The sequence below is a fragment of the Schistocerca nitens genome, chromosome 5 (genome assembly GCF_023898315.1).
Source record: "Schistocerca nitens isolate TAMUIC-IGC-003100 chromosome 5, iqSchNite1.1, whole genome shotgun sequence".
In the NCBI taxonomy this organism is placed as follows: Eukaryota; Metazoa; Arthropoda; class Insecta; order Orthoptera; family Acrididae; genus Schistocerca; species Schistocerca nitens.
Genome location: NC_064618.1, coordinates 641108395 through 641134876, shown reverse-complemented (window position 1 = coordinate 641134876; position 26482 = coordinate 641108395). Strand labels below are relative to the sequence as shown.

At 38.0% G+C, this 26482-nt stretch overlaps 1 protein-coding gene across 7 annotated transcripts in view; it reads right to left on the bottom strand.

The window, feature by feature from the left end:
* Positions 1-26482, bottom strand: part of LOC126260799 (endoribonuclease Dicer-like) — a 450082-nt gene that overhangs the window by 157572 nt on the left and 266028 nt on the right. For all 7 annotated transcript variants that reach the window (XM_049958149.1, XM_049958148.1, XM_049958147.1 and 4 more), the window contains exons 13-14: positions 22804-22980; positions 17909-18131 (exon numbers count right to left, since the gene is read on the bottom strand). In XM_049958149.1, coding sequence (XP_049814106.1) covers positions 17909-18131; positions 22804-22980 — 400 coding nt within the window. The remainder of the gene's footprint in view (positions 1-17908; positions 18132-22803; positions 22981-26482) is intronic.

The window sequence follows — 26482 nt, the reverse complement described above, 5'->3', positions numbered from 1 at the left end:
GTGTTGAGTGCACGGAATGTGGAAATAGATTTCATTTTCAATGTGGAAAAGTAGATCCCTCACTAAAGGGACAGGATATAATCATAAAAAACTGGAACTGTGACGATTGTAGGTAGAAAACTATTAGGCCTAAAGTATGTAACATACCCGATTATAATGGACCTGAAGATAATGAAGTTCACAAAATCACATCTGAAGCCAAACACACGAAGCAGAAAAACATGGACTGTGGCACAAAAAGCGCAGATGTATTTAAATCATCGAAAAAGGAACACAGCAAAAAATCTTGCAGCAATGCAGATTTGATGGTGCCTGTTTTGAAATTGAATAAAACAAACAATGTATCAAATGCAACAGATAAAGAACAATATGGAGCACAGAGTCAAGAAATACATAGAGGAAAAAACAACACACATCAGAATCTAATCTGATGGTTTTGGAAGAGGGATGGCTACAAAAACGAAGACCCTGACAACCCAAAAAACATTAAAATTGAAGGCATAGTGAAACCTGGAGCAAGATTCAACCAGATCCTCATCAACACTGAAGATTGCAGTAATTTGTCGAGGAGTGACTTCGCAGTTCTTATAGGTGGTTCCAATGATGTATACCATAATGAAATAGCTGCAGCAACAACAGCTCTGAAGACTACATTGGGCAGGTTAACAAACACAAATGTTATATTATTTAAAATACCTCATCGTTGCAATTTAATTGAATCAACATGTGTAAACAGAGAAATAACCAAAGCTAACAAATATTTTGAAACAATAGGCAAACAGTTTAAAAATGTAACGCTTGTAGATATTAAGGAATGTATGAGTTGTAACCATGAACCCTCTGACAATCTTAACTGCTTGAGAACTTGTCATACAAGACATGGTCGAGGCCTTGCTTGAGAACTTGTCATACAAGACATGGTCGAGGCCTAAGTGGCATACTTAGCATGGTAAATAACAAATTATCTTGCATCAGCAATTTGGAACATATGTCTCAAAACTCAGAACCAGTTCAGGGAAACGTATAAGGCTGACCAAGCCTGAAATGTGTCAGACTTGGTCAAAACCTGAAGGGGACACTAAAGTGAGCTGTGCACCAAATCTAGGTGGCTTGACTTTGCTGTATCAGAATGTACACAGACTAGGCAACAAAATGTGTGAGCTGGAAGTAATTTTAAACTGTAAGCTTAAGATGGTTTCTGTGCTGTGTATCAGTGAGCAATGGCTTTGGGACACTCAGATTTGTGCAGCAAATATACCAAACTTTGATTGAGTAAGTAGCTTTTGCAGGGAAACTTATAAATGTGGAGGTGTATACATCTATGTTAGAAGTAATGTTAAATCTAAGGAGGTAAAACTTAGCAAGGTGAAGTGCGCAGAAAAAGATTTTGAATGCTCTATTTGCGAGCTATCATTGCTTGCATCTATAGGACCCCATCAGGTGACTTTACCCAATTCTTACATTATATAGATGATCTTTTAAATGAATTGAGAGGCAGGTCAAAATGCACAATAGTTCTTGGTGACTTAAACATTAATTTTAACCAAAGTAATAAGAACAAGGTACAATTATTAAATCTGTTTAACACATACAACATGCAACCTACAGTGCAGGAAATTACCTGATATGGGGATGGGTCTGAAACAATACTTGATCAGATATTTACCAACAAACAAAGCTTTGAGTACAGTGTTGAAGTAACAGATACAGATACAGGCTTCTCTGACCATATGGCTTTAAAAGTGATGATAAGGAATGAGAACAATAAGAAATACAAAGTCACTGAAAAATATGTACAAAGAAGACTTATTAATGCAAACAACATAAGGGTGTTTAATAGTATGCTAAAAGGGTGCAGTGGGGCATAGAACAAACTGATGATGCAGACAAAAAGTATGACTGTTTTCTCACTGATTATTCCCGTTAAAAAGAATTAAAGTCAGTGAGAAGACTAACACATGGGTAACACAACGGATTAAAAAAAAATCAGCAACCACCCTTAGAAACCTAAGCAAACATGCTAAAATAAATACAACAATAAAACCATACTATAGGAACTATAGAAGGGTCTATTTGATTCGATTTGATTTTTTATTGGTCCAGTTTTATCATATAGAACAAACTGTACAATTGATATTGGACAGGTCAAAGATAAGTTACAATAATACATAGTATTAGCAATTAAATTTAGGTACCTACTACAATTAATTTTGTTACTTCTTCAGAAATTCTCTGACAGAATAGAAACAGTGCTTTATTAGAAATGCCTTTAGTTTAGCTTTAAATATTGGATGAGTAGTATTTTTTATTTCCTCTGGTATCTTACTGTGTAGTATTACACCAATGTTAATTATGATCCTCTGATAGGTGGTTGTTCTGTGATATTTTTGATGTATATTTGATTCCCTACTGGTACTATAGTTGTGTACACTTTTGTTCTGTAGCAGTTTGTCTGTTTTCAGGAGGTAGTCCCTAGTGAACATGATAGTTTCATAAATGAATAAACTTGGAGCATTTAGGACACCAAGCTCAGTAAAATGGGATTTACAGGACTCCATCTTTTTAAGGCCACAAATTATTCTTAAAGCTCTTTTTTGCATTCTAAAAACCTTTACACTGTGAGTTGAGTATCCCCAGAAAATGATCCCATATCTGATTAGTGAGTGGAACTGTGCATAGTATGCCTGCAGTACTGTTGTTTTGCTTGTTGTAGCCTTTAAAATTCTTAGGCCATAGCACACAGATGATAGTTTTCTACACAAGTTATTTATATGTGTGTCCCACTTTAAGTCTTGCTGAACCCAAAGACCCAAGAATTTTGTGACACTTACATTTTCTAGGGGATCATTTTTTAATTGGGCTTGAGTAGACATTTGATTAGTTGGAGGAATTAAATGAAAATCGACACACACAGTTTTTTTCAGTATTTATAATGAGTTTGTTTTTTGTGAACCACTCAGAAAGTCTTTTCATAGAACTTTCTGCTGTGGACCGCAAAGTTTCTGGACTGGATCCAGTGAGCAATATGCTGGAGTCATCGGCAAACAGGATAGTTTTTGTGGGACTCATATATTCAACTAAGTCGTCCACATAAATCAAGAAGAGCAGTGGACCTAAGATTGAGCCCTGTGGTACACCATATTTTATTGGTAATTCCCTAGAAAGAAAGGAGTTGTTTCTTGTTTTATTCATTTTGTTGAATTCATACTGAAGTGATACTTTCTGCCTGCGGTTTTTTAGGTATGAACACAACCAGTTATGTGCTACACCTCTTACTCCTAGTCTTTCTAATTTTTCGAGCAAGAATGTTATGGTCCAGGACATTGAAGGCTTTTGATAGATCTGGAAAAATACCTGCAGCTAATTTATGTTGATCAAGGGATTTTAAAATGCAGTCTAAGAATTCGAAAATTGCTGTCTGTGTAGATTTAGACTTTCTAAATCCATGTTGTTGTACTGTAAGAGGTGCATATTTATTTGTGAAACTTAAAAGCCTGTCATGGAAGAGTTTTTCTAGAATTTTTGAGAAGGAACTTAACTGTGACACGGATCAGTAGTTTGATATTTTTTCAGAAGAACCTTTTTTTAGCAGCGGTGAAACTTTTGCTATTTTAAAAATATCTGGGAATACACCAGTTTTTAAAGAGAGGTTGAAAATTTTTGCCAAGGGGTTTGATATGTGGTGAGCACATGCTTTTAATATGAAATCAGGTACTTCATCAAGACCACTTGACATTTTATTGCTTAATGATTTAATTTTACTTATAATTTCATTGGGGTTTGTTTCATACACATACGTAGAAGCAGTCGAGATCACTGACTTGCTGGAGAAACTTGGGACTGGTCCTTGACAGTGTTCTTGAATGAGGTCTTCAGCTAGTGAGGTGAAGTATTCATTCAATTTTTCCACAACTGAACTTGGGTCTGTGACTTTTGAGCCTTCTAGTGTTAATGATACATTCTTTTTCTTTGGCACTGAGCTACAAGTTTCTTTCTTTATAACTCTCCATGTGGATCTCAATTTGTTAGATGATTTTCTTATCAAATTGTCATTCCACATAATTTTTGCCTCTTTGACTACTCTACCATAGATTTTTTTGTAGGCTTTTGAATAATCTGCGAATTCTTGGGTTGCTCTATATTTCTTACAAGAGTACTGCAGAAATCTGTTTCTCTCACTGGAAATTTTTTTGCCTTTAGTCACCCATTGCTTATTATTGTTAGGTTTTACTGTTTTTACTACTTTTGGAAATGCTACATTAAAATAGTGAAGAAAGATGCTCCGAAAACTCATGTACATGCTACCAACATTGTTCTGAGTGGCGATGCTTTCCCAGTTTTCCTTCGCCAGTAAGAGATTAAAAATTCTAATGTTATCTTCAGAAAAGATTCTTTTTTAGAACTAATTTTCCGGAACTGCTACTACTTGTTGGCATTTCTATACACAGCAGCTGTGCCTCATGATCACTATAACCCATGCCCAGTACTCTGCTTGTGAATCTGTAAGCTGTTTCTGAGATGAATCTTTGGTCAATAATGGAATTTGTGCATTCTGTTAATCTTGTTGGACAGTGTATTGTGGGGATCATATTGAATGTGTTGGTCATATTTATCAAAACATCTCTGCTGCTGCTGTCTTTTGAAAAATCAATATTGAAATCCCCACAAAGCACTATCTTCATATTTAGTGTACTGATCCTGTTCAGCAGAACCTCTAGTTTATTCATGAAGACTGACAGGTTTCCACTTGGTGCTCTATATATATGTTAATAACTATGAAATTAAGCTCTGGCAGTTTGGTAATGGAAAGTTCAAAGTCTTTTTCAATTGAGTCAATATAACTTTTACTGACATCACAGAACTTTCTTTGTTCTTTCACAAAGATAGCAGAGCCACCATGTTTGGAAAACTAAAATGACATGCTAATCTATATCCTGAGATTGAGGTTAATTTTACTTCGTCATTTCGTAGCCAATGTTCAGTAACGCAAATTATGTCTATGTTTAGTGCATACTGGAGTAGTGCTTCCAACATGGAAATTTTATTTGTGAGTGACTGAACGTTATGGTGTAGTATAGCAAAATCTGGGTACTTAGTAACTTTAGTTGAAACAGTTTCTGATTCTTTATCTAATGGCATTTATAATACAGCATTTACCCTAAAATATTTTCTGTATCTTTCTTGTGTGTGGCTTCTGTTCGCTGGTGGCAATCAGCAGGTCAGTTAACTTCTGGAGCTTGTATAAGTTTTGCTTCATCCACATCTGTCCTTTTCGGTTTAAACCATTTCATAATTTTCGTTTGGCTGACGACTTGATTGATTGTTTCTTGCCTAATCGGTTTAAACCACTTGGTAATTTGCGTTTGGCCAATGGCACAGCTTGGAACTCGTCTAAAGCACTTCTTAATCTCCGTTTGTTTGTCACTTATACTTTTTTCTTCACTCTTCTTCGAAATGCGAGTACATATTTTTTCGGCTAGTAATTTCTTTCCTGGCATATTTAAATGAAGTCCATGGACTGTATGGAACCTTTGCTCCAATCTGTTTATGTCTACAATATCGACATTCTTAAAGTTAGTGCATATTTCAGTGATACACTCGTTTGCAACATTAATTTCGCGGTTCACACACGACCAGGGTGGTAAATCATGACGATGTGGGATGTTCACAATGAGTACATTTGTGTGGGTTAAATTATTTAAACATTTCTTCATTTCTGTAATCACCCTGTGTGTCTCGTTTCTATAGACGTCGTTTGATCCTCCTATTAAAATGGCGAAATCGTCTTTATTCAAACTAGCTACGTCAGTTAATGTTGTTAGGTCCGTTATTTCACTCAATGGAGCCCCTGGCTTTATGAAACCAGATGCCTTGAAACTACATGTTCTCATCAACATTGCGGAAATTTCACGGCCGTGACTATCACCTAACACACAGATTGTTTTGTGTTTCACACTTTTTGTAGCCGGAGGATTTAAGATTCTTCTTCTAACCTTAGTGTTTTTGTTTTTTTTTTTTTTTTGCCGCGTGTATTCTAAATGTTCTTCAGTTTGCAGTTTCGCTGGAGGTACGTTTTTTAACATAGTTTCCTTTGTTGCATTGAAGTCTGTGGCAGTGTAGGTGTGCGCACTTATTTTCGGAGTTTTTAGAATATCTCCTGATGCAGTATTTTCACTGTGTGACCTACTTACAACGTGCAACGGTTTGCCTACTTTGTTTTCCAGCTTTTCAACCCTTTCCGATGTGTTCACTGAATCCATGGCAGAAAGCACTTCAAAAGAGTTTTTTGCACTAAATTTTCACTGACTTTCACATCTTTTACCTTCTGAGTACAACTTCCTTCAGTCATTCTCTTCCATTTTCCCGAGACCGAGTCTTCTTTCTTCATTAGCGTCTCACGTTTTTCAGATTGTAGTTTACTTATTTCCACCTTTTGAGCGTCTATTGTAAACTGTTCACTGGATATCCATTCGTTGAGATTCTGTATTTCAGTCTTACAACTTGCACAAGATTTCCTTTTACTACTGAAATTTACGTTTTTTCGTGGAGGCACATTCATTATACACTTTCAACTTGGCCGCTATCTTGCGTGAGGCTACGGGAAAGCTTTACAGGCAGCAAAAAGGCTAAGCAATGATTCACACATTACTAAGGGAAATGATAAATCAAAATCGATTTGGAAGGTTATAAACAATAGCATGTTGTTGTTGTTGTGGTCTTCAGTCCTGAGACTGGTTTGATTCAGCTCTCCATGCTAATCTATCCTGTGCAAGCTTCTTCATCTCCCAGTACCTACTGCAGCCTACATCCTTCTGAATCTGCTTAGTGTATTCATCTCTTGGTCTCCCTCAACGATTTTTACCCTCCACACTGCCCTCCAAAACTAAATTGGTGATCCCTCGATGTCTCAGAACATGTCCTACCAACCAATCCCTTCTTCTAGTCAAGTTGTGCCACAAGCTCCTCTTCTCCCCAATTCTATTCAATACCTCCTCATTAGTTATGTGATCTACCCAGTGTGCGATTTGCAGGGGGGGATGGGGGGGATTTCCCCCCCTCTGCATCAGACCATCCCCTCCTCTGGTTTTACTTTATGTATCCCAACCTGGGATGTTTATTTCCCACGCACTGGAGTAAAACTTTACATATAATGTAAACTTGTGGAGCCGAACAATGAAAGTTTTCAATAAGTCTTACTATTAACACTATTAATAGGTTTCAGTTTTCTATCATCAGAATAAGTACACCTGTTCACAAATGTGCTTCTACGTTTTCAATTCCCCTCGTATATCTGTACCCGCATGTAGATGATTTCGTAAATAAGCTTTACCTATAATGTACTTTTAAAGATATAACAAGGGATGACTTTTCTGATAATGCATACATGTCAATAGTGAGTTTCGGCATTAACATCTATTTATAAATAGCTGTTTAACCATGCGTAACACCACGGTCCAAGCTAGTAACATATATAGTTCTACTAACCCCCTAAGACATCCCCCCCCACAGGTAGAAGCACAAATCGACCCTGGATCTACCCATCTAATCTTCAGCATTCTTCTGTAGCACCACATTTCGAAATCTTCCATTCTCTTCTTGTCCAAACTATTTATCGCCCACATTTCACTTCCATACATGGCTACACTCCATACAAATACTTTCAGAAACAACTTCCTGACATTTAAATGTATACTCGATGTTAATAAATTTTTCTTCATCAGAAACGATTTCCTTGCCATTGCCAGTCTACATTTATATCCTCTCTACTTCGACCATCATCACTTATTTTGATCCCCAAATAGCAAAACTCCTTTACTACCTTAAGTGTCTCATTTCCTAATCTAATTCCCTCAGCATCAACCGACTTAATTCGACTACATTCCATTATCCTCGTTTTGCTTTTGTTGATGTTCATCTTATATCCTCCTTTCAAGACACTGTCCATTCCGTTCAACTGCTCTTCCAAGTCCTTTGCTGTCTCTGACAGAAGTTTTTATTTCTTCTCAATGGATTTTAATACCTACTCCGAACTTTTCTTTTGTTTCCTTTATTGCTTGCTCAATATACAGATTGAATAACATTGGGGGTAGGCTACAACCCTGTCTCACTCCCTTCCCAACCACTGCTTCCCTTTCATACCCCTCGACTTGTATGACTGCCATCTGCTTTCTGTACAAATTGTAAATAGCCTTTCCCTCCCTGTATTTTACCCCTGCCACCTTGAGAATTTGAAAGAGAGTATTCCAATCAACATTGTCAAAAGCTTTCTCTAAGTCTACAAATGCTAGAAACATAGGTTTGCCTTTCCTTGATCTTTCTTCTAAGATAAGTCTTATGGTCAGTATGGCCACACGTGTTCCAACATTTCTACGGAATCCAAACTGATCTTCCCCGAGGTCAGATTCTATCAGTTTTTCAATTCGTCTGTAAAGAATTCGCGTTAGTATTTTGCAGCTGTAACTTATTAAACTGATAGTTCGGTAATTTTCACATCTGTCAACACCTGCTTTCTTTGGGATTGGAATTATTATATTCTTCTTGAAGTCTGTGGGTATTTCGCCTGTCTCATACATCTTGCTCACCAGATGGTAGAGTTTTGTCATGACTGGCTCTCCCAATGCCATCAGTAGTTCTAATGGAATGTTGTCTACTCCGGCGGCCTTGTTTCGACTCAGTTGTCTTTCAGTGCTCTGTCAAACTCTTCACGCAGTATCATATCTCCCATTTCATCTTCATCTACATCCTCTTCCATTTCCATAATATTGTCCTCAAGTACATCACCCTTGTATAGACCCTCTATATACTCCTTCCACCTTTCTGCTTTCCCTTAGAACTGGGTTTCCATCAAAGCTCTTGATATTCATGCAAGTGGTTCTCCTTTCTCCAAAGGTCTCTTTAATTTTCCTGTAGGCAGTATCTATCTTACCTCTAGTGAGATAAGACTCTACATCCTTACATTTGTCCTCTAACCATCCCTGCTCAGCCATTTTGCACTTCCTGTCAATCTCATTTTTGAAACGTTTTTACTCCTTTTTGCCTGCTTCATTTACTGCGTTTTTATATTTTCTCCTTTCATCAATTAAATTCAACATTTCTTCTGTTACCCAAGGGTTTCTTCTAGCCCTCGTCTTTTTACCTATTTGATCCTCTGCTGCCTTCACTATTTTATACCTCGAAACTATCCATTCTTCTTCTACTGTATTTCTTTCCCCCATTCCTGCCAATTGTTCCCTTATGCTCTCCCTGAAACCCTGTACAACCTCTGGTTCTTTCAGTTTATCCAGGTCCCATCTCCTTAAATTCCCACCTTTTTGCAGTTTCTTCAGTTTTAATCTACAGTTCATAACCAATAGATTGTGGTCAGAGTCCACATCTGCCCCCAGAAATGTCTTACAATTTAAAACCTGGTTCCTAAATCTCTGTCTTACCATTATATAATCTATCTGATATCTTCTAGTATCTCCAGGGTTCTTCCATGTATACAGCCTTCTTTCATGATTCTTGAACCAAGTATTAGCTATGATTAAGTTATGCTTACGCAAAATTCTACCAGGCGGCTTCCTCTTTCATTTCTTAGCCCAATCCATATTTACCTACTATGTTTCCTTCTCTCCCTTTTCCTACTCTCGAATTCCAGTCACCCATGACTATTAAATTTTCGTCTCCCTTCACAATCTGAATAATTTCTTTTATCTCATCATACATTTCATCAATTTCTTCGTCATCTGCAGAGCTAGTTGGCATATAAACTTGCACTACTGTAGTAGGTGTGGGCTTCATGTCTATCTTGGCCACAATAATGCGTTCACTATGCTGTTTGTAGTAGCTTACCCGCACTCCTATTTTTTTATTTATTATTAAACCTGCTCCTGCATTACCCCTATTTGATTTTGTATTTATAACCCTGTATTCACCTGACCAAAACTCTTGTTCCTTCTGCCACCGAACTTCACTAATTCTCACTATATCTAACTTTAACCTATCCATTTCCCTTTTTAAATTTTCTAACCTACCTGACATTCCACACTCCGATCCGTAGAACACCAGTTTTCTTTCTCCTGATAACGACGTCCTCCTGAGTAGTCCCCGCCCGGAGATCCGAATGGGGGACTATTTTACTTCCGGAATATTTTACCAAAGAGGACGTCATCATCATTTAATCATACAGTAAAGCTGCATGCCTTCGGGAAAAATTACGGATGTAGTTTCCCCTTGCTTTCATCCGTTCGTAGTACCAGAACAGCAAGGCCGTTTGGTTAGTGTTACAAGGCCAGATCAGTCAATCATCCAGACTGTTGCCACTGCAACCACTGAAAAGGCTGCTGCCCCTCTTCAGGAACCACACATTTGTCTGGCCTCTCAACAGATACCCCTCCATTGTGGTTGCACCTACTGCATGGCTATCTGTATCGTTGAGGCACGCAAGCCTCCCCACCAATGGCAAGGTCCATGGTTCATGGGGGGGGGGGGGGGGGGGGGGGACAATAGCGTAGGAACATGTAAAACAGACCCATATTTTCAAAATTAAAAGTGAGGGCAAAGTGATAGAAGATGCTCAACAGGTAGCCAATATATTCAATGAAAATTATGCGAACATAGCCCTGAACCTAATTAAAAGTCTGTTCAATTCAATTAACGAAAACATAAAAGTACCAACTTGTGAAAAGACAATGTTTATGTACCCAGTAACAGAATATGAAGTTACAATGCCATTAATAAACTAAAAAATAAAATGTCTTGTGGTACTGACGGAATTCCAGAGAAGGTAATCAAATTTAGTTCTACCAGTATAGATACTCACCTAACTGACATTATTAATACTTCTTTCAGGACAGGGGTGTTCCCATCAACACTAAAACTCTCCATAACAAAGCCACTTCACAAAAAGGATAGTACAGCTGACATAAATAATTATAGGCCAGTGTCATTATTGTCAGTTTTTTCTAAAGTAATTGAAAGAGTAACGTACGAAAGGCTAGCTGACTTCCTAAATAAAAATAAAATACTGACTAATGCTCAAAATGGGTTTAGAAAGAACAGATCTACAGAAACGGCAGTCTTCCAATTCATGAAATTGGTTCCAAATGCCTTGGACAAGAACGAATTAAGCTGTGGAATATTCTTAGATTTATCTAAAGCATTTGATTTAATCAGCCATGACTTATTGCTTATGAAACTAGAATGTTATGGGGTCCAGGGACTTGCCTTCAAATGGCTCAAGTCTTATCTCTCTGATAGACAACAGCAAGTATAAATATATCATGAAGACAAAGAGTATCTTTCAGATTTCAAAAAAACTAGCTATGGAGTGCCCCAGGGTTCTGTGTTAGGCTCTCTGTTGTTCTTCGTGTACATAAACAATTTGCCAAGCCATCTGACAGTTGCAGAAACGATGATGTTCGCTGATGACACTAGCATTTTTATTAAAGGGATACACTGAGGATGGTCTACAGCAGAGTGTCTCTAGGACAATAAATGAGACAGGAAAATGGTTTAGTGATAATGCTTTGATCATAAATAACGATAAAACAGTATTGATGAATTTCAGTAATATTAAAAGTAAAGCTAGAAGAAGAGTAAAAGCTGAGTTAGGGAACTATGTTACTGCACAAGCTCCATACACAAAATTCCTCGGTATATGGGTGGATGAGCACTTGATATGGGAAAAGCATCTGGAAGTTTTGAGTAAAAAATTAAGTAAATGCTGCTATGTGTTAAGAATGCTTCAGGAATGCTGCAACACTGAATCATTGCTGTATGCCTATTATGCTTACATGAACAGTTTGCTTAGATATGGTGTGATCTTCTGGGGAAATACAGGTACGGCAAAACAAGCTTTCAAACTTTAAAAAGGGGCTATTAGAATAATGAAAGGTTTTTTTTTTTTTTTTTTTTTCCCCCCCCATCGGGGTGGGCTGGCAGCAGCATATGCGCTGCTCTTCAGCCGAAAGACAAAGAACAAACAATATAAGACATTTAAAAATAACAAAGGAGAGAATATGGTGAACATAGATATAAAAAAGGGGAAACATCATGGAAGGCAATAGACAAAAAATGGGGGTGACTATAAAATGGAGATAAAAAACTGTTTAAAAGTAGCACACACAAAAAGCCACACACTGCGACAATTAAAAGAACACAAGGCACAGTATGACTGGAGCATAAAAGATATCGACGGATGGCGTAGCGCATAACAAACACTGACGGCGAACCTCAAGGCAGTACACAATTAAAATCACACCTCTTGACGCACAGGAGAAACAACACTGATGTGGCACACTGACGATGATCAAAACGAAGGATCTGCCAGGCGCAAGGAGATGAGGGAGACCGGAAGAAGGGAGGGAGGGAGGGGAAGAGGGGGGGGAGATGGGCGGGGAGCGCACTGGAGAGGGCCAGGTAGGGAGGGATGTGGGAAGGAAAGAGGCAAGTATGGGGTGCAGGGTCTCGGGGGGGGGGGGGGGGGGGGGGGGAATCCGCTCTGGGAGGAGGGGAGAGGAAAAAGGGGGCCCTGGGGACAGGGGGGGGTTTATAGTTGGAAGGAAGGGTAGATGTCACGGCGAAGTTCGTCATCCGGGAGGGGGAGGCACTGGAAATTGCCCTGATGAAGGAGATGGAGGGTGTGGAGGTGGAGAGAGGGAGGGATACAGCGATAGAGGTGCGCCAACGGGCGGGGGGTGGAGAGGAAGGAGGAAACCAGAGGGTGGGGGGGATCAAGCCTGCGGACAAAGTAAAGGATGCGGAGATGTTGGAGGAACAGGAGGAGGTGGGGGAAGGGGATCAGTTCATACGGGAGCCGTGTGGGGGAAGGAAGGCGGATACGGAAGGCAAGGCGGAGCGCATGGCGTTCAAGGATTTGGAGGGCCTTGTAAAAGCGGGTGGGGGCGGAGATCCAGGCAACGCTGGCATAACAGAGGATAGGACGGATACGGAAGGCAAGGCGGAGCGCATGGCGTTCAAGGATTTGGAGGGCCTTGTAAAAGCAGGTGGGGGCGGAGATCCAGGCAACGCTGGCATAACAGAGGATAGGACGGATGAGGGATTTGTAGGTGTGGAGGATGGTAGAAGGATGCAATCCCCATGTCCGGCCAGACAGGAGTTTCAGAAGCGGAGGTGGGAATGGGCTTTCTGCTCGACGGTCTGGAGATGAGGGGTTCAGGTGAGGTGTCGGTCGAGGGTGAGGCCATGGTATTTCAGGGTGGGGGTGACTTGGATGGGACGACCATAAAGGGTGAGGTAGAAATCATGGAGGCAAAAGGAGCGACTGGTGCAGCCTATGATGATTGCCTGGGTTTTGGAGGGGTTGAGATGGAGGAACCACTGGTTACACCAAGTGGTGAACTGGTTAAGGTGGGTTTGGAGGGTACGTTGGGACCATTGAAGGGTAGGATAGAGAGCCAGGAAGGCGGTGTCATCAGCATACTGGAGAAGGTGGACTGGTGGGGGTGGCTTGGGCATATCAGCCGTATACAAGAGATAAAGGAGAGGGGAGAGGACAGAACCCTGGGGGATGCCAGCCGTGGGACAAAAGATACGGGAGTTGGTGTTGTGAAGGGTGACATAGGAAGGACGGTGCGAGAGGAAGGAAGCGACCAGACGGACAAAATTGATAGGCAGGGCGTAGGTTTAGTGTTTAAAGAGGAGATGGGGATGCCATACACGGTCGTAGGCATTTTGGAGGTCAAGGGAAACAAAAATGGCGGAGCGACGGGAGTTGAGCTGGAGGGACAGAAGGTGAACGAGGTTTAGGAGTTGGTCTTCAGCAGAGAAGGAGGGTCGGAAGCTACACTGGGTAAGGGGGAGGAGGTGGTGTTGAGCAAGGTGCTGATGGATACGGTGGGAGAGGATGGATTCAAAGACCTTACTGAAGATGGAGGTGAGGCAGATGGGACGATAGGAAGAGGCGGCAGAAGAGGGTTTGTTGGGTTTGAGGAATAAGAGGACGTGGGAGGTCTTCCACTGGTCAGGGTAGAAGCCAGTAGAGAGGATGATATTATAGAGATGGGCGAGGACAGTCAGGAAGGAATAGGGGCCTTCTCGAAGGTGATGGTAGGTGACACAGTCGTGACCAGGGGCCGTGTTGCATTTGGACCGGAGGATAAGTTTAATGTCTTGTGCTGTGATGGGAGTGTTTATGAAAGGGGTTCCCTGCAGAGTATCATGCAGGGAAATATGTAAAGAATTTAAAATAATGACTCCTCCTAACATATACATCTATGAATGTGTATGCTTTCTGAAAGCTCACCAGGAATTTTGAACATTAAATAATCAGGTTCATAACCATGAAACCAGGAAAAGGGATAATTTTTCACAGACACACCCACAAAGGAGTGTAAATCACCAGCCCAAAATACTTTCTAGTGCATTGCCTTCTACAATAAAGAAAATTAAAGAATTCCATAAATTCAAGGTAGATTTACTGACACACAGTTTTTATAGCATTGAAGAATATCTGAATATGGAAAAGTAATATTATTTATATATACTGATATAAAATATTTGTATTTATTATCCAAGTTTTTGAAACAAATTAAAGATAAGAAACTATATTGTAATTGACTATATCCATACAATGTATATTGTTCATGGATGGATAAAGAGATTGACTGATTGATTGAAATGAAATTTCTGTTACAAAAAATCTCGTTAATCAAGATAGGAATATGCTCTCCATTTTGCTTCGAAATCTTTATTGGAAGCTATAATTTGGAGGAAACAACTTTCTGGTTACAGAGCAGCTTTTATAGGGATTTAGATGTTCATTGCCACCACGGACTATGTAAGGAGATGGACTGAGACCCCCTGCCACAAGATGAAAGGGAAGAACATGCTTTCCAAAGTGTAGCGTACTTACTACAGCCAGACAGGACAAGAAAAAAAAGAGATTCTATAAAAAAAATAATTACACAATTTCCCATGAGTTAATCCCAATCTCAACTATGATATACCATAGCTCTCTATGGGGTAAAAAAGCGGCACCTAGTGGATAGCAGGAAACACAACTTGCATCACCACCATTCTGTGTAGAAGTGATCCACAAAATTACCCTCCAGTATCACTGACATCCACCTCTTCAGATTATTAGAATATATTCTTTGCTCAAACATAATGCGGTATTTCAAACAGAATTACCTCCCCCATGCTGATCAGTACAGAGCACAGCTTCCAAGAACACGGATCATCAAAACAATTACGTGAATGCAGCTTTTCGTAACTTCTGAAACACATTTGACTCAGCAGAACACCAATGCATATTAACAAAACTACAGTCCTATTGGGTAGTATATAAAATTTGTGACTACACTGAGGATTTGTTGGTCAGGAGGACACAGTATATCTGCGATGGAGAGTTACTGATGGATGAAGAAATAACTTCACGTGTGCCACAGGAAACTGTGTTGCAACCTTATGATGCCTGGCAGAAAACATTAATAGTAACCTCAGATATTTTGCACATCTATAGTAATCTATAATTGAGTACTATCTAAGAAAACCTGCACAAATATCCATGTGTATTTTGACAGCATTTCAATGTGACACAAGGCTGGCAACTTGCTTTAAATGTTCGGAAATATTGGACTGAACTCCACAAATTGTAAGAACATAGTATTCTATGACTTCAACATCAATGAGTCACAACTGGTGTAACACAACCCATGCAAATACATGGGAGCTTCTATTACATAATGGAGATTCTAGATTGGAATGTCAACAATATAAGGAAAACATAGACTGCTACTTACCTTAAAAATGACACATTAAGATGCCAACAGGAACAATGAAAATACACTTACGCATTAGCTTTCGGTCATAGCCTTCATCAAAAAAAGAAACACACAATTCTGGTTCGAGCTGCCGGAGATGGCGGTCATGTGTGTGTGTTTCCTTTTCTGATGAAGCCTGTGACCGAAAGCTAATGAGTAATTCTTTTTTTGCTGTTCCTGTCTGCAACTTAACATATTATCTTTACAGCAAGCAGCAATCTACTTTTCCCCTTATATTGGACCTTTTATTAAGTTCACAAATATATTAGCTGGCAATATTTTGTCATTCATATTTTGTATAATCTTACATACAAGTTGAAAAACAGTATGTTCTCTGGAAAGAAACTTTGGAAATCTGAATATTGATCAAGAATTGTACACAGTGTTTCAAAGTGATCTTTACAGTGTTGATCACACACCTGTCTGCCCTCAGGTTTTCATTACATGCATGATACACAGTCCTGTAACAAGTGCATTTTTTTGATGGATGTAGAGTACATCAAATACATACATTAATCCTTGTTCCATAGATCATGAATACAACATTTCGTAATGATGTGGAACGTGTCACTTCAACGTAAGTTTTCTTTACCCAAAATAATTAATTAATTTTTTTTTCAGTTACTACTTCATATATAAGAATTCATCTATTGAGTAGAAGGAGTTGTCATTTAGAAATTCTTTTAATTTGCTTTTAAATGTTGATTGGCTATCTGTCAGACTTTTAATACTATTTGGAAAATGACCAAAGATTTTTGTGGCAGCATAATTCACCCCTTTCTGTGCCAAAGTGAGATTTAATCCACTTCAGCACAGAAAGGGGTGAATTATGCTGCCACAAAATCTTTGGTCATTTGCCAAATAGTATTAAAAGTCTGACAGATAGCCAACCAACATTTAAAAGCAAATTAAAAGAATTTATGAATGACAACTCCTTCTACTCAATAGACGAATTCTTAGATATGCATTTAAATGTCCCAAGTACAGAAATCTAAGGGATTAAGGACAGGCGAACAAAGAGACCATGATATTAGAGCACTTGGACCAATCCATCACTCACTGAACATTTGTGTCAGACACTATTGTACAGGGTGCAGAAAGTGAGGTGGTGCCCTGTGATTCATAAGCCACATCCACTGTCTTTCTACAATAGTAACACTCTTCAATAATGCAAGTAATCTGACACACACAAATTAGTGATAAATAATGAACTATTAATTTGCTTGCTAAATGTATGTTCCCATAAGTCAGTCACTTCCAATTCCTGCTCACAAATTGATGCTGAAGTGAAACTGATGCCTTGCTTCCAAGATCACTCTAGGATTTTCATCTGCCCACACATGGCTATTGTGGTAAAATATCATTGAACTCTATACAAATCACACCTTATCCATCAACAAAACAAAAGCTGTGAACTGCAGATTTACACTTATTAGAATCCACAGTCAGATCAGTAATCTGGCATGGTTGTCTTATGGTCTGACAGCTTACACACACTGCAATGGACCTGATAAGTAACTGCTCATGCAAAACAGGACTCTTAACAAGTGTGGTTTAGATGCCTTCAACAGCTTCAATTCTCCATACACTGGCTTCAGCATCATCTGTGACTTGTCACAACATTCACACCTTCATAAAAGGCATGCGAACTATGTGATGTCAACTATGATTCCTTCTCTTTGTTATAAATGATCCATGTCTGAAAGCTACTGGAACGACATTTTTTCATATGGAATGGGACCTCAGGATATTTAATTTCACAATTATATTTAACTCCAAACAATCACCAATTTTGTGCAATGGCAGCACAAATTCTAAACAATAGATATTGAATGGCTGATGTATGAGACTGTTCCAAGTCTTACGAAGGACCACACTCGAAAACTATATAAAGACACAAACAAACACAATCAATAAGAAATGAACAACTGACATCCCCAAAGCAAGTAAAATGCCCCACACTTCAACAACTACATTTTTCCTGATATGTGTTTATATGACTTTTTCATAGTTTTGTACAGTGCTATCTCCTGTAAAAATATGGGATATCTAAAAAAAAAGAGCCTGTTTATGTACTTTCACTAAGGCATCTACTGAATACAAAAGTGTGTGTGTAAGTGTTAAAAGGTTTTTATGAAACTCACCATTTTCTGATTTCCTGACAGGCACAATCAAATACGAATGATCTCTTCTTTCCTGGTCAACACACATGAAGGGCTTTACAATGTTCAGCACCTTACGAAAAATAAACTGATGGAATTCTTCACAATGACATATTTCCTCTTTACTTAATGTGTACAGTTTGTGAGTGTTCTTCACTGTTACTTTGAGTTTCCCTTCTGAAGAATATAATGGAAATAGAAAGTCCTGAAATGGGAACAATTTACCCTTAGATGAAAGTTTTACCCCATTTCCCTTATTACAACTAACAATACAATCACAAACACCGTATTACTGATGATGATGGCGGTGATGGTGAAGATGATGACAATGATGAAATGAGTCATAAAATCTTTGTTAGAAGCACATTCTTTGGTATATTTGTGCACACATTCACCCTCATCAAAACCTGAAACTGTGAATACTTCCTTTTCCGTACAGTTATAGTACAAATAGATTAAACTGGGTACAACTGGAGAGTATTAGCAAAGTCAATTGACATGAACTGAAATAACAGGAATCCTTCAACCCTCCCACTCCTGCACCAGAGAAGAGGGCACAAAAGTGTCAGAGCAATTAACAAAAGTAGCACAACTTCTTTCTGTGTGTTTTACACATGAATGACTATAAATCAGTCACATGTATACACTAAAGGTATGAACTTAAAATTTAATTAAAAGTACAAGTTCGATGGATTTGTCACAGATCGACAATAAATGCTCAACTATAGAAATATATTATAAGCAGTAATACACAAAAAATATCTCTGAAGCACCAAACATGTGAGAAACTGTCATATGAGTGTAGTTCACTATTCACCAGATGGTGCTGGGCAACAGACGTGAGCATACAAATGTCAGCAAATTGTTCAATTATTGAGTCAGGAGAATTTTGTTTCTGTGTTGTTTGTTTACAATTGGCTGAAAAAGTGACAGAGATACTTTGGATAAAAAGACCCTTGTTTTTAACACAGTGAAATTCTACAGAAACAGCTTCACTTTAAATAATAATAAAATACTATCTTCTAAGGTTGAACATCACAGTGCTATACAGAACATGATCCTACTGAAGGTGGTATGCCACTGTCTTCTTTCAAACTTGATCCTACTTACTCAGACAGTTATAAGGGAACCTACAGATTAATATGGGCTCTCTATCATGTTGTGTTTTGGCATTTCTTTCTGTTAACAAAACATTATCAGTGAAGAAAATAACAGAAAAAATATTAGGACCGACTGGGGACTGAACCCTGGATTTTTCCATGGTAGTCTCACAATTAGCTGCTTACTTTTTATCGACTGTAGATTACTCTGTGCTCATCTAAAAATTATTTTATGACATGTTTACAGACCATGATGATTATTCTTTACATTTATCTTGTAGCAGATGTGGGTCCACATTTAAATTCAGATTATTTATATGCAAAGGAAGAAATGGTGTCCCATTACTGCCTGTTGTACATACCATATGTTTTTAGATTATACTCTCACAAATATTTAATAACTATATATTTAAGTTTTACATTGGAGTAATTAATGCTCAACTGTTTGAAGATTACTTGGAAAAGAAATGGCCCCTCTGTTGGACAAGTCTCTAACGCCATACTTTTCAAGCTTGATCAGAAAAATCTTATCAAAACTTTTGATCATGAAGAATGTCAAAGTCCATTAATATTCATATTATTTCTCTTTTATCTTATGGGTTTAGCATGCAGTTAATGCACTCTTGGACAGCAGTTATCAATGACCTCTCATTTCTGAATCCAATTTATTCCTTACATAAGATTTTATGTTTGTTTTTAAATTACATAAGTTTGTCATGTATAAATTTGGAATGCATGAAATAATCATACAGTAATATGAATGTAGTAATTTATGTTTTTGCTCTCACTTTTCTATAAATTGGAATTACCTTCAGCTAAGTAAAACTGACTGCTTCAAATGAGTAATCACAGTGTGTCGTTGTGGTAATACTATCAAAGCCTGCAGAGTATAAACTTTTAAATTATTTTATTGCATTTGCTACTTCATTTTATGTGGCAGTACTGATCTGCATTGAGTAACTACATGTGTTTCTTTTACAGTTGTCACGTTGACTATTTTTATTAATTTTTGACCTTTTCATATTTTACGCACCACCAGCAAGGAAGTTATTTGATGTCCCCATTGCTTTTAATGGCATATCAAATTTTTATTTGCATCTGATTGTGTTGTATTTTTACATGATGAACCATTTGCAACAATTTGTTTTTATTTTCTGTGACATTTCATACACCCTTACTTTATCTGTTGAATTATATAATATGTATTCACCATCACGCATTAATTTTGATTTTCAAATTGTTTTATTTAACATTTAATTTGTTGTTTTGTACGATAAGGCTGTCCTTAAACTGAAGGTTGGTTTGAACAACACAATGCGAAGCAGTATGCCCTTGCCTTCCTCTGACCTTCCAATTGACTTACTCATCTGGTTAGAGGGTGACAAATTGTGTAACATGGTGTATATTGAGGTCTGTTTAAAAAATTCTGGAACATTCATAATTTCACACCAATGGTGTGTAGGTGTGGAATGCAGTTGGCATCACTGCACACGTCCGTGTTTAATATTTAACTGCCAGAAGTTTCACTGTTGTATGACTGTTAGTTATTGTTCAGCACTCTATTGAGTAGAATGTTGTGTTACACAGTTTGCGAATTTTGAGCTAGAGAAGCAATGTGTCTGCATTACATTTTGCATGAAACCCTTTACAGAGACACATCAAATGATGCAGGAAGCCTATGGTGATGAGTGCTTAAGCCTTATTAGGTGTTACAAATGGCTAGCACAGTTTAAAAATGGCTGAATGGAAGTTAAGGATGACCCTTATTCAGGACAACCTTCGATGTCTACAAACGACACTTGTGCAGGTATGTCAATGAAACTGTGTATGCCAATCGAAGACTGACTGAGAGATTGCAGAAGAATGTAACATATCAGTTGGATCAAGTAATGAAATCCTGACACATCACCTCGGAATGCATCATGTTGCCATCAAGTTCGTCCCGTGGCTCATGAGTCAAGACGAGAAAGACTTTCGCCTTGCAATATTTGAACAGCTTTTGGATCACGCAAATGAGAATGAGATGTTTCTCAAGAGAATCATAACTGGTGATGAGGTGTTGGTCTATGATTATGATATTCAGACAAAGGTTCAGTCTTCATAATGGGTTGGGCAAGATTCTTCTAGACCAAAAAAATCTCATCAGGTTAGGTCAAATATCAAAGCTGATACATTTTCTTTGACTTTGAAGAATTTGTTCAGCATGAATTCGTGAAACAGGGACAAACTGTTAATCGATGGTACTATTAGGACATGTTGTGATGCCTGCGAGAAAATGTGAGAAGGAAACAGCATGAAAAGTGGCTCTCGCATCATGACAATGCATCTGCATATTCATCCCTGTTGGTGCTTGACTATTGTAAAAAAAAAACCACTGTGCTGCCTCATCCTCCGTACTCTCCAGACCAGGCCCCTGCAGATTATTATTATTATTATTATTATTATTATTTTGCCCCCCACAGTTGAAAACACCACTGCAAGGACAAAGATTTGCAATGATAGACAAGATAAAAGAAAATTCTCAGAAGGCACTCCGCTATCCAGCAAGTGGTGTACCAGGACTGCTCCCTGAAGTGGGAACAGTGTTAAGAGCGGTGTATCAATTGTGGAGGAGAGTATTTTGAAGGAGACCATGCGCAGTAAGCGAAAGGTAAGTAAAGAAAAATTTTGTCGACAAAGTTCCAGAATTTTTTGAACAGATCTAGTATATGTAGACTGGGGCAACAAATGAAAATTTGTACCAAGGCCAGAATTCAAACCTGGGTCTTCTGTGCACTAGGCAGATGTGCTAGCCACTATGCCTCTTGTATAAAAGCACACAAATTGGATCTGTCTTGGTATTTTACTGCACCTCGATTATTTAAGGATACAATGCTAAAAATGACTGGACGACCACTAGAATTTGATTAGGATATGATTCTAATAGTTGAGAATAGCTTCAGCCTGCACATATACATCATGGATGTTTGAGACTTGAAAAGGTCTCTGGAACCATATTGTTTCATTTGATTAAACCACCTACACGTGGGTTCTGGCAGGATCCCCATTTAATTTGATGCTAATGTGCTATTAAAAACAGATGGAGAGCTTCTGTAATGCTGTTCGAGTTTAGGATGATACCTAATCAGAAGAGTCAAGAGTGGGAATTTGGATTGAGGAGGGAGGCATGCTAGAATAGTCCTGGCAGTTTAATAAAGCCACTGTGCCAGGGTGGTGTAATGGTTATCGCATCTGCATAGTGAACAGGAGACCCGGGTTTGAATCGCAGCCATGGTACCAATTTTCATTTATCGCTTCAGCCTGCATCCTGCATATGTAAATCATATATGTTTGAGACCTGATACAGTTTCTGGAACTATATAGTTTCATTTACCATGGATTCCAAACTACAGTGCAGCTTGGCAATTTTCACATCAACACGTCCCTATCAGAAGTGAAAGAATTAATGAAATCAGAAAAAAATACAAGGAAAAAGTGAGGATTGACGGTCAGAACTTAGTATGTGTAATCTGACATTCACCAACTTAGCCAGCAAGTCATGTCTCTGTGTAACCCATATGAGGATTTATTAAGTTATATAATTTAAGGGTTAGTCTTTTCTTCCAACTTCAGATTTAATGTGTATCCAAATTATCATATGTTGTATCCCCCATCAAGTAATAGCCTCAAGGTTTTATTTTGCACATGACCAGTAACTGAAAAAATATTGAGTAACTTAATCTACACTAAATTCTAGCATCAAAAAGAATAAGAAAAGCACTAAAAGTAAAATCAAACCTGTGGAATTTCTTTGGATGATAATATCCCGAAGTGTTCCTCTTTATTGAACATATCATACAAAATCATGTCATCACTGTCCTCAGGTGGTTTTGGATAATTTGCCTCTATTTCAATGATGTGTAAATATGTAATCTGTAATTCCTGGGGTCTACAGTCACTGTACATTAAAGGACACTGCAATAAGAGCAGAAAACTTCAGAAATTAAAATTATGTAAAGCTACAGTCTACATTACTTAGGTGTTAGAAACTCTAGGGAAAAAGAAACAAAAAATAAATTAAAACATTTCACCATGGAAAAAAAACAGAAAGTATGCATACATTACTATATTGTTACAGCAAACTACAGGGAAGAATCAACAGTTCCTAGGTTCTTAACTCAAAGCAGTTGAGGTGAAAAATATTTGATTTCCTTTCAATCTTACATTTCCTTTAGAAACGCAGTACAACATGAATTTCATTGATGAAGATTCAAATAAACTGTAAGTGCTCTATTTAATTTCTGTCTTATCTTCTACATCATTTATTCAGAACTTTAACACTTTCACCGCTGCTGCGGACATGTATACGCATGCTGCTTCGGTTTTCCTACAGTGCTACTGATGTCTGTATGCATCCTGAGCCATCGACCTCCCACTGGTGTGGACAAGTTACTTCTACATGTTGGTGAGTAAAAAAGTTTCATGAATTTATCACACAACATGTTCCTCTTTGCATGAAATCATTTGCAAAAAAACCTTTTGTGGAATGAGATAATCGTTATAACCAAGTAATTACGATTCACATGGACAGAAATGGGCATGCTGCATGCGACTGTCCTGTGGATATAAAAATCAATAACTGAAGAAGGAAACGAGATACGTGTTCTGCTCTCAATTTTAAATAAATCTTCAATATCTTATCTACACTTCATATACTGCAATGTATGAATTAAAAACAACCATTTGCAAAGTTTACACAATGCATGTTTACTTCCCCAAATTCCTTAAAACTTTGTGCTATGTCTTAATTCACATGACACAGCACAGTAACTATGAAGAGTAACAAAAAGAAATTCAGTCCCTCATCGAGCGATGATATCAGATATAAGGCACACAAAAATCAAATTTTTTTCAGTAAAATGGTTTTCTTAAAATTGAATGATAATCATTTAGTAGTGGCAGGCACTTCATTTCTCATCAAAGGTTATCAGCATTTAGCAAGCGGTGCAGACACAACAGAGTCACACACAGCTCAGGATGCAGAGCGCATGTCTATAACAGTGAAGGGGCTAAGCAACTTCTACATTAGGAAAACCAAGGCACTGAAAACTCTGGTAAACATGCTACAATCAGGCATACAACATATCAGAAAGCACAGACAGTATTCTTCAAAGGCAGCAGAAGCTCTATGATCACAAAAGCCATAAACATACATCATATCAGCATTTATTTCATTGGTGTAGATGTGTGGCATTTTAGCCAGCATGTGTACAAACTCAGTGCACTGATGCTTCTCTCTGATGTAATCTGAATCCTCTCATTACTTTACTCAACACACCGCAGACAACTGTGTGTTCAACGAGCTACTTTAATCCTTTATTTGGCACACACAGAAATATGGCGAACAAAAATTTTAATTTATTGAACTAGATATGTTTGGCCATGACAACAATTGTACATTTTCTTTTTCTTCTTCTTATTTGTTTTCCTTCAAAATACAGTATTATGCCTGTAAGTATCATTGCCACAAAAGGCACTTGGGTGCTGCAATATAAATACTGCAATGTTGTTCCTGTGGCACAAAGAATGGTTGCATTTTATTCTAGTTCATATGAAATGTCTTAAAACATTCAATTTTGCTACAAAGGACAGAACAATTTCACAATTTTAGCATTTTACAGTTCATACCTCTGATGGCAATGCCTACATCTTTCCTGGCACATACTCTGGCCAGTGACCGACACTAATGCTGCTGCTTCTTCTTCTTCTTCTTCTTCTTCTGGGCTTCTTGTCCACCCAACAGCGAAATTCACTCTTCCTCTTTCCAGAAAAGACAGGTCCATTTGCAACACCCCGGTAAGAATTCGCCAACACATTTGTATAACAACTCACCTTCAAGACTTTCTCTTTTCTTTTCTAAGCGGTTTTGATTGCACAAGTAAAAACAGCATCATAAAACTGAAAGAAACTGCTACACCAATAACTGACACTCACATAATCTTGCATGGTATCTCCTAAACATGCCCACTATTCAGAAAATTTTCACCAGAGACAACAGAATATCATTATATATTAGAGCTTAAACATACCTTGCAAGCACCATTGCCATTCCAAGGATTAAACTTGGAACATGTTGCAGAAAACAGTTTGCAATTTGAATGTTGGTTGAGAACAAAACTGCCAAATAAAGGGTTTAATGGCAGAAAGACATTCCAAGCAAAGAAGCTGAAAGCAATGAGGTAGGTTGGGCTACAATAAACCTTCAAAGGGGTTGGGTGGTTCAGTATGTTCTGTCTAGGAAACCATTTGGATTAGGGTATATGTCCATATGAAGCTTTTGGCTTCAAATGAGCTTTTCTGTCATAGCCTTGAATATTTACCATTCCTCCTACATCACCCATAGAAGTTTATAACAGTCAGATCTGGTTGTATTATCCTAAAAGCTGTCCTTTTTTAAGAGTTCTAAGTTAGGGTTAACTTTTGTTAGGAAAAGATTGGGAGATGGAGGACTGATGTACGTTGTATTATGAAAAATAACAAGAAAGCTGATTGAGCAATGCAACAATCATAAAACTACATTCTTAAGATGAAAATGTTAACTTTCATATGGCAGCAATAGCTACTGATTTTATACTTGGTATTAACAGCAGTAGTGACGGACATTACTTAAAGACAGAAATTAACAAGTAACTACAGCATAATAAATGAACTTGTCATGAGATCATTCATCTAAGTGTTAAGTGTTCATCTAAGGGAAATGTGTGGTGTTGGTTATCATTCCAGATGAGTGCTACATCACCTTATGTCTACCTTCACGGAGAATAATACTCACCAATAATAAAATGATATAATGAATTATTATACATTAGGGCACAAATATTGTGAGATTTTGCTATGTATTTTCATGTGGCTCGTTATATCGGACGACGACATGCGTCTTGAAGTGGGAATGGCAACTGCAGCAACTATGCAATGGGAAGTACCTGTGTGGGTGTCTGTGTACACTCCATGTATCATTGGCCCAGGCTGGAGTAATTCATTGTCTCTGGAGCAAAGCCACATTTGAACACTTCTGAGATCGTTTCAGAGAGAAGCAACAAAGATTATGATAGATAATGCATTCATATTCTGAACTGCCAAGTTGACATTTCTTTTGATAGTTATTGTCATGTTCCTGTAGAAAGAACTGTTGATCACGAGTAGCTAATAGCATTGCACTTCAAGAATAGATGGCAAATAGATCTGAAAAGCATATTTATTAACTTAACTGCATACTGTGCAAAATTCTTGACTTCCACCATGTACTGAGAAACACAATATGAAGTCCAAGCTTTTTAGCACCCATGGCCTATCAAGATATTGGCAACTAACAGAATAATATTTTTATCGTCAATACTTGAAGCTAATTTATATTTTTCAGTAGCAATAAAGGACAAATTACATATCCAAGCCAATATTTCTTGCACATTTCGCCTTC